Source organism: Cucurbita maxima, unplaced genomic scaffold (genome assembly GCF_002738345.1).
Source record: "Cucurbita maxima cultivar Rimu unplaced genomic scaffold, Cmax_1.0 Cma_Scf00027, whole genome shotgun sequence".
Taxonomy (NCBI): domain Eukaryota; kingdom Viridiplantae; phylum Streptophyta; class Magnoliopsida; order Cucurbitales; family Cucurbitaceae; genus Cucurbita; species Cucurbita maxima.
This window is the reverse complement of record NW_019272043.1, coordinates 1,272,868-1,281,895: the sequence shown is the minus strand read 5'-3', so window position 1 is coordinate 1,281,895 and position 9,028 is coordinate 1,272,868. Positions and strand designations below refer to the sequence as shown.

Below are 9,028 nucleotides of genomic sequence, written 5' to 3'. Positions count from 1 at the left end.
TCTTCGATTAGCTGACCATTCTAGATTAAACTTATATCAGTCGATGCATTTTGATGTTACGAGTGGAACTGTTGAAGTGATCACGATCAATTGACGACAATCAATAGAGCTGAAAACAAACCAAATATGTACATTAATTGAAGGTGGACCGGTTCAAGAATCAGTTTACGGTTGATTGGCTTGTTGTGGGACTATTTTGATTCATTTTGTTAATTAATTTCGATTGTATTAATAAAAATTTCTTTGGAACAAAAGGTCAAAATTGAGGTAAGCAACATGTCATAAATTATTTTCAAAAATTGGATTGATATGACTCAAATCGACCCTCAAGTTGCCTTGTATTTTCAAATTATGACTATATCATTACAAGACGTTAGGGCCATATTGTCCTCCTGTCCAGCTCATATTGCCAAGTTTTTTTGGAAACATAATTATGACCATATCGTCACGAAATATTATGGGTCATATCACCACGTTTTTCTAAGTTTTATTCATAGGTAGATACATGCATCAGGTTCTGTTTAACTGTACATGATAAAAATTGTTTTGATCATTCACGATGATTTTCTGACTATCATCATTTCACCAAACTGTGACATGAATCACATACATGCATCATAAAGCATCACAATTCTTCTAGAGTTTCATAGTCATAACACCCATCATACTCATCACATCTCATAAAGAATTTCATAAAATTATAACTATATTGTCACGTCTAATTGTTCATGCAGTATGTGTCAAACCAAGAAAACTAAGAACATCAAGAATCGTTCATGAGATAAGATACGTTGTTTAGAAGATCTGCGACACTAGAAATGAGTGAACCACCACCAAACTCAGAAGGGGTTTGTGGGCAAGAAAAGAGTCGTTCAGAACTTCGAAGCATTCCTAAAACTCAGATAGTGTACTTTCTAGAGACTAAAGAGAAGTTTGTGATAACTTATTAGGTTAAGGATATAATCAGAGCCTACAAATAGATGGGTTAACGAGTATTTTTGAAATTACCCATTTCCTCATTTCTTTTTCGTGTTATTCCAGAGGTGTTTCTTATTCAGTTTGAAATTGTATTCCAAACCTATTTTACGTTTATAATAAATTTGAACAATATCAACTTATAACTATATTTCATTTTATTTTTAATTGTGGAAGTTTTTACAAAATTTTATTTATTTATTTTGATCATTGTCTTTTTAATTATGGTCCGAGATTTAAAACATCGATAGACTCCTTTAACCATGAAATATTTGCTTATTTTAACATAATTTCATTTCTTTCTAANGCTCAAGTAGTTACATCAAATAAAGGAGTTCCCACTTTCAAATTCTATAAAACCCCCAACTACTCTTTACTCAAGTTCTCAATTAAGACCAAACAACATTTCATGGATTCTTTTACTTTTTTATTTAAATGTTCTGAATTCTTTATTCAATATATCAATTACAACATAAAAAAAAGAAATGTGAAATTTTTGAGTAGTCTATTTCCCTTGGAATGACGAATCCCCTTAATTAAAATTAATAAGGAGTACCTTGGAATTCATAAGGGATTTACTTGTCTTTGTATCGTTCCATTCGATCTTTTAGGTCCCTACTTCACCTCGACGGTTATGCCACGATGTCCTTAAAGCCTATATGCGATGGATAGACTCCTTTAACCATGAAATATTTGCTTATTTTAACATAATTTCATTTCTTTCTGAAAGAAAAAGAAATGGTTAATTACACAAAAGAAATCCGTTTTTTTTTTTTCACGAGGTAGAACTTCAAATTCCTATTTATTACTGAATCGACCATAGACCAATTCCCCTTTTATTTGGGATGGGAGTATTGACTACACCCAAAATTCTGAGCTTCATGTTACTACTACCAAGCAAGCCACATGTCATATCCTGGGCATCTCAATTCGATTGAATAAGATGACTGTTTCTCATGAGAAGACATTTACGACATTGATTCTGAATGCACCAAATTGGAGCCTAAGGTTTGAAGTATGAAAGCTAAACGTGGGGGAGACAGCTGGAAGATTAGTTGAATTCAAAAGTTGGAAACAAGACATTGGTGTGTCTCTTCCGTCGATTATTCGTTGACCAATTCCATTTTTGAGAAAGAACAGTCGCCATGAAATGTCATCCATTTATTACCTGGTCTTGGTCAAAGTCTCCCCTCACTCCATCAATTGGACAGGTACGATACATGTTAGACGAACACGACTCTCCACAATGGTATGATATTGTCCACTTTGCATAAGCTCTCATGGCTTTGCTTTGGACTTCCCAAAAGGCCTCATACCAATGGAGTTAGTATTCCTCACTTATAAACCCATGATCATTCCCTAAATTAGCCGATGTGGAACTTTTATCATCCAACACTACACATAGCTCACAGATATACGTGGCCCACTTGAAAAGCTTGTTAACATACTCTTAAGGCCTTACTATGAGATAGTGTAGCCTCATGCAGCCAACATCGGCAAATAAAAAAGGAATGCGACTAATATATTATGAATATAGTCAGTGTAATACAAATCTAGATATACTTGAGGTTCCACTATTTAGTTCATAGTTTGTGATATGGTACAATAATAACACATGCCGGTTGAGCACAATGTTAATATCTCATAAGATTTGCAACCATATTCACACATGATCATACATACTCGTATATTTCTATATCACAGTATAACATGTTTTACATGGACCACATAATAACATATATAATTATGGTTAATAATATACGAATATTTTAGTCATCACATCATCATTCATTTTAATAGTTTATAATTTAAAACAACACGGTACGTACTATTCATGCATTAAATAACTCATCTAACTAAGTTCATATGCGTCCATTAATAAGTCTACTTTTCTTGATGAGCTTAACCAAACTACCCTATGCATCTAGGTCAACTCCACCAACTACCTTCAAAATATATGAATGTTGGTCTTAAAACTCATCCATAAGGCTATAAACACCTAATTGACCATAAAATTAGTCTTAAAGAGTGAGAAAAGCTATTGAAGCCTCTTAAATAGAGGGTAAGTTGACCTTTGAGCTAGACTTAATTTAGACCAAAACACCCTAAACCATTTTGAACTAGTTGGATCAACTCTGAACCTGTCGGATTAGAGTTGAACCAACGAAGGGCGCATGAACCAGAGTTGTATGAGCTCTGGGCGCATGAACTAGAGGTAAATCACCATTAAAGGAATGAATTGCGTGCGAACGGCAACTAGGAAACAAACCAAACTTAAATCGGCTGCTGAGAGGTGAGCCCATATCACAACCATATCATGAAGAGAGTAGGTTGTGACCCTTTCATTGAGACAACCAAAGCAACAACTCTCAAGTAGCACCCATCCAGTCATGCGAGGTCCAAGATAGACGAGTCACATGATGCGACTGAGAAGTCATCCAATGCACCATATAATCTATGCATTAAAGCTAGAAAGAGCATAAGCAAGATAGGGGCAATAACTAGACTCGTGCCAAAGATGGGTTTGTTGAGGGTCGAGTAGGGTCTCGGGCCTAAACCCTAAAGTCAAGGTTCAAGAAGGAGTTAGGGTATGTGACTCTAGAGTTAAGTCCATCCATATGAAAGATGGAGGCTCGCCAAATTTGGTGTCAATTGAACATCGGACAGACGCTCCACAATACCGTATAGTCGAAGGAGTTAGGGTTTGTTGAGGGCCACATTACGAAACTAGTGTCTCAAGCGACTTGAAATTGGATCTTTCAAGAACATTGTCAAACGACACAGGTGTACCGACATTGCACCCCAACCGATGTGTCGGAGATTGGATTATACATCCGCTATCTGGCATGAAGTCTGTAAAGGATATAGCATAGATACAGGAAGGTTCAGTGCCTCAATAAAACCCAATGGATGGATGTTCGAGATGTCGCAATATTATAAATGATACATAGGCTCGTTCTCGATGGCATGACAAGTAAGCTAATTGCCAACGGCTCCCCCTGACTTGAGATGCCGTCAAGACATGTGGGCTATGTTAAATCAGGAACTAAGATGAAAAATGAGATGCGACATTGCGTCTTGAGACCTTTACTCCAAGTAGAGGCAAGGTCGATCCAAATGACTTAACCTAGTGCAGAGGTAAGTCAGTTGGGTCACAAATGATTGAATATGCATGTGCAGGTTGTATGTGTGGCCAAACAAGTTTGGATTCCGCAAAAATCATGTTCAGTTGGTGGAGAAAAACCTCGCTTAAAGTTCGACAAACCCACAAAGTTGGCGAAAAATGAATGGGCATATCGAGATCACAATGCCACATAGTTGAAAATGTAGAACGTTAACACCCTACACACGCGCCTTTAAGGACTCAGCTGGGGTCTAGGACGAGCATTCATGATGGGCTGTGGGCTAAGAAATTCTAATGACTCAGCCAACATTCTTGTGATTTTCCAGCGGCTGAACCAAAGATTGGGTCATAACTTGACCTGTGAACCAGTCAACTGTTATATATAACCTTTGAGGAAACTGAAAATAATACTGAAAGGAATGAGTCTTAGCCTTTTAAATAGTCCAACTCATTAACCTATATATTTTAAATCAAACGTAAATGATAATTTTTTTTCTATACATCAAATAGAAAATAAAGCTTCATCTTTTAAATCGCTATAAAGTCGAGATACCTATCAAGATCGTCTTTCAGTACTTTTTAGACCATCAAAATCTCGAAAATTTATAGTCTGAAAAAGTATTGCATATCATATATCGATGCAATATTATACATTTCAAAGCTGCCATCATCAACAACGGGGAGATTTGGAAAGCCCATATCCATACGGGAATTTAATTCATTTTTTAATTCGGGTTTTATTTTAATAATAATAATATAATTTAATAAAAATAAAAGTTGAAAAATAAAAATTTTGTTTCATATATATAATAATTCCATCCTATTTGGCCTTTCAACAAAACTCATTTATTCGGAATGCCATGTCTAATAACTCAAACGTACACATCTAAATGTATAAATAATATTTTTCGATCATATGAAGAACAATACAAATTATTTGATAAATGTAACTTTGGAGTAGGTCGAGAGCAGATAAAGAGCCAAATAATTTAGGGTTTTTTCGGAGAGGTCGAGCCAGAGGGCGGAGATGTAGATTTAAGGATGTTATTCATGACTTGGCCTCTCACGGGGGGGTTGTTAGGCATGAAGAAGGGACCTGGATACATACCCCTCTTGCTCGAGTTCTTTTCGCAGCCTTTCTCGTGTTCGTCCTCGTGCTCGTTCGACTTTTGCTTCTCATTTCCCCCATCCATCAATCTCTCTCTCTCTCTTCTTTCTCTCTTATGTCTTTGATTTGATAAAAACTTAGATATGGTTGAAGAAATGAAGATAATATGGTTTATATAGAGAGAGATTAATGATACAACCCCGCAAGTGCATCACTGTCCAATCACGCCCTGCCACGTGGATAAAAATGACATATACTGTGGACCCCAAGTGATGTATTTGTTGAGGTACGATTGGCGGCGATTTGAGTTCGGTATAAAAACATTAGCCAAATATGTGTTTCCATATCAATCATTACTTCGATTTAATTAATTCATTTATATATATTTCTCTTCGTTTAATTGAAGAATAATATTTAATTAGTTTTGAGTTTTTATTAAAAATGTATAAATTAATATTTAATTATTTGTTGTAAATTTATTTAAATTTGATTTATTGTAGTTGCATTTAAATTTTAAATTCTAGTTTTGACAAGTATTAATTGGACCTTAAACTAACCAAATTAGAAGGTTTAAGGTTAAAATTAACCCACCTAACTAACTAGGGTTGAGTTTTATTTATTTATTTATTTTCAAAGGATTGAGTCAAGTAAACACCAAAGTCTTTTTATAATATATATTTTGCCAAGATACTAATTTTAGGTTTTGAGACTCTTAAACTTAGTTGGGTCGGGTTGGAACATTCTTAGATCCAATCCAATTATTCGGGTTCAATATTTTTTTGAACTCAAATGAACCTAACCCAATTCAATCAAACCCAAGTTTTCATATCTTTAAATCCAAACCGTACAGATTAGATTGAGATGTTCGAGTTTTTTAAGTTATCGAGTTGTTCGAACACCTCAGATCGATTTTTTGTTTCTCTCTTCTCAAAGTTTTGTTGTGTTTTAATTAATTTTCGTATTAATCTTTCAAACATTTTAAATAAATCTAAAATATCCAAAATCTAAAAAAGATATGTAAATTTATTATATGAGACGAAGAACATGACCTATAATAGAGAAAAAAACAAATGGTTAACATGTGCGATGTTTGTCACGCTGACTTTAATACTTAGCTAGTATTTATATGAGAGTTTTGTCGGGTTTTCTCATTTCTAGTATGGATATTTGATCCCTTTGAAGGCCTACCATAGGCCTGGCTTTGTCTTCTTATTGAGGTTGGGGAGATGTCTAACATCCAAGCCTCTCGAGGTATTAAAATACTATAATTTTTCTTTAACGCTCAAATTTTCGAGATTTTATTGAGGGTGGTGTAGAACGAAAACGGGACTCAGAATCAAACACCTAAAAAATGGTCAAAAGTTAACGTGGAGAGGTATTTCGGCTATTATGCCCTGTTTCAGAATCGAACACCTAAAAAAAAATAGAGATTAGTGAAAAAATAAAGAAAAAAAAGAAAGGCAGAAAAGGAAAGAGATGGGAAAAAAAGGATAGAGAGAGGCGGGAAAGTTCTAGAGAGACGGGAGAGAACGGTAACCGTCACCAACTCTGTCCCGACCACGAGAGGTCCAATTTCGATCAAACTTCCTTCACGAAAGTTTTCTCATAAACTTGAGGAGAAGTAATCTGAACCTTTGAATCATCCAAAATCATCAAAGAACGTGAAAGATCCGGAAGTAAGTTCTTGAGTCATTTGTTCTTAGATTTATCTTAGATCCACGAAGATTATTAGGATTTAAGTTCTGAAATTTAAGTATGCTAACCTAGGAAGTTTTACGCTTATAATTCGTGAAGAAAGTTAGAGTTGAATGGAAAATTGACAAAAATACCAGTTAGGTTGGATTCGAAGTCGGGCAAACCATGACCCGAAATTGAAAACCCAGTAACCCGTGTGCGATTTCGGACTTCCCTAACCCAATTTGACACCTTCATCAACTTCTGTGGTGTGTCACTTTGGAAAAAAAATGAAGGAATTCGTGTGCTTTACGGATCGAGCTAATGTCGTCAGAGTCGAACGAGCCAATCAAAAGATGTCATGTGTCCCGCGTCTATCGCAACTTCCTTACCACTAGGTGCGTTGCGTGAATCCCTCTGGACACGTGGAAAGCGCATGGTAGGAATGTGAGAAATGATTCTTGACCCGTTTGGCCTCCCATTCGACTGCTTTTTGTCCCAATTTCAATACTAAATGCAAGCTATCAAGGGTAGCTACATCCTGGTAAGTAACCATGTGACTATAGACAATTAATACTTGTAGAAATCGTTAGAACATGTTAGCATGCGAGCAGAATTTACATCAGGTGATTAGAATATGAGTGATTAGGACTTCGAATGAGCAATTGAGGTGAAAATGACGCATATGATATAAAATTACAAAATTACCCTTAGAACAAGAAAACAGAGAAACATGCCTAATGTAATGTCTTCCGATATGGTAGCATTGAGGAAGGGATATTGTGATCTCTGCTATGGGTGAGTGATCGATGTTATCTTCCTATTGTGCTTGTTTAATTGTATGCATAATTTAGTCAGTTTGCATATGCATGATTAGGACTTAGAACGAGCAATTCAGGTACTCATATAATTACAAAGGCTCATAGTCTATTACATAGTTTTGGTCAGTCATGTACTTACGAAGCATAGATATGTAGAACACGTAATACATCACAAAAAGTGCATGATGGTAGAGTAAATCAATACGCCATCGGTCTAATTCGATTTATAATTTACGATAAAGCATGGGCTTAACTTGTTTTTACACCTGAACCTCAAAACACCCTTCATAGGCGTCATCTTCAAGAATACCTTGTAACTTACTTTAAACTCTAAATTACTCTACCTTACATCAGGTCTTATGCATCCTTGTCCTAATTTTCCACATGGTCTCACTCGATAGCTTGATCCAACTTTGGTCTTAACAGCTCGAGCTCACTCACTTTGTTCCAACATACCAGACACCTACATCGTTCCAACATATCAAGCGCCTACACCATTCCAACATATCAAGCACCTGCACCATTCCCCAATAAGCCTTGAAGTGTCATGTCAATGGTTACTTGGAAACTATTACTATAGATGAATTCCATGAGGTGCAATTTAAAGTCCAAATTGCTCGAGAAATCTATATGCTGGCATGTATCATGTCTTCTAAGGTTTGATTCAAAAGTGAAAATCAATGGTAAAATCCAACTGGTGCTCAATCCTTTCTAAATGCTATACTTGAAATTAGGTTAGACATAAGTGTCCCACTCCATATAGTTTAACAATATCTTTTCCATATAGTTAGTGCTTCCACTCGTTAGAAAATCAGACATTTGTTCATGAACACTACTAGAAGTCGTTAAGCCGACTGGAACCAAGTCGAGTAGCGTGAGCTGCAACTAGAGCGAGTACGTGGAGGTGGACATGCGAGTTGGGTCAGGCAAGAGGGTGGGCTGATTAAGTGGATGGGTCGAACACGTGGAATGGGTTAGAACAATAGCCTTGGGCCAAATTCAACTCATCTGACCCAACTAAAGTCAAATCCAGACAACGTTGGTCAAAAAAGTTGGGTGAAATTATGAGAAAGAATCGTCATTACATACGCAAATATGAGTGATTTGATGTGGAGATAGGCATGTGGTTGAGTATTTAAGTGAATCCTTCATGTTTTGTTGTAAGAGGTTGAGAATATGGCGGCGGGTGAAGGATGTCCATTGAAGCTCTACTCCTACTACCTCAGTACTTGTGCTCAACGTGTTCGAATAGCTCTTAACTTAAAAGGTCTTTGATTTGATCCTTTTTGGGATTCTTTTCTTCTCTTTTTTTTTTTTTTTTTTTTT

At 36.0% G+C, this 9,028-nt stretch overlaps 1 protein-coding gene across 2 annotated transcripts in view; it reads left to right on the top strand.

Moving 5' to 3' along the window:
• Positions 1 to 8,855: 8,855 nt before the first annotated feature.
• The window catches only part of LOC111499784 (glutathione S-transferase zeta class-like), a 12,356-nt gene continuing 12,183 nt past the window's right edge, over positions 8,856 to 9,028 (top strand). The window contains exon 1 of one of the 2 annotated variants that reach the window (XM_023151470.1): positions 8,856 to 8,969. In XM_023151470.1, coding sequence (XP_023007238.1) covers positions 8,879 to 8,969 — 91 coding nt within the window. In that variant the 5' untranslated portion in view covers positions 8,856 to 8,878. The remainder of the gene's footprint in view (positions 8,970 to 9,028) is intronic. The other variant, XM_023151472.1, reaches the window with a different exon arrangement.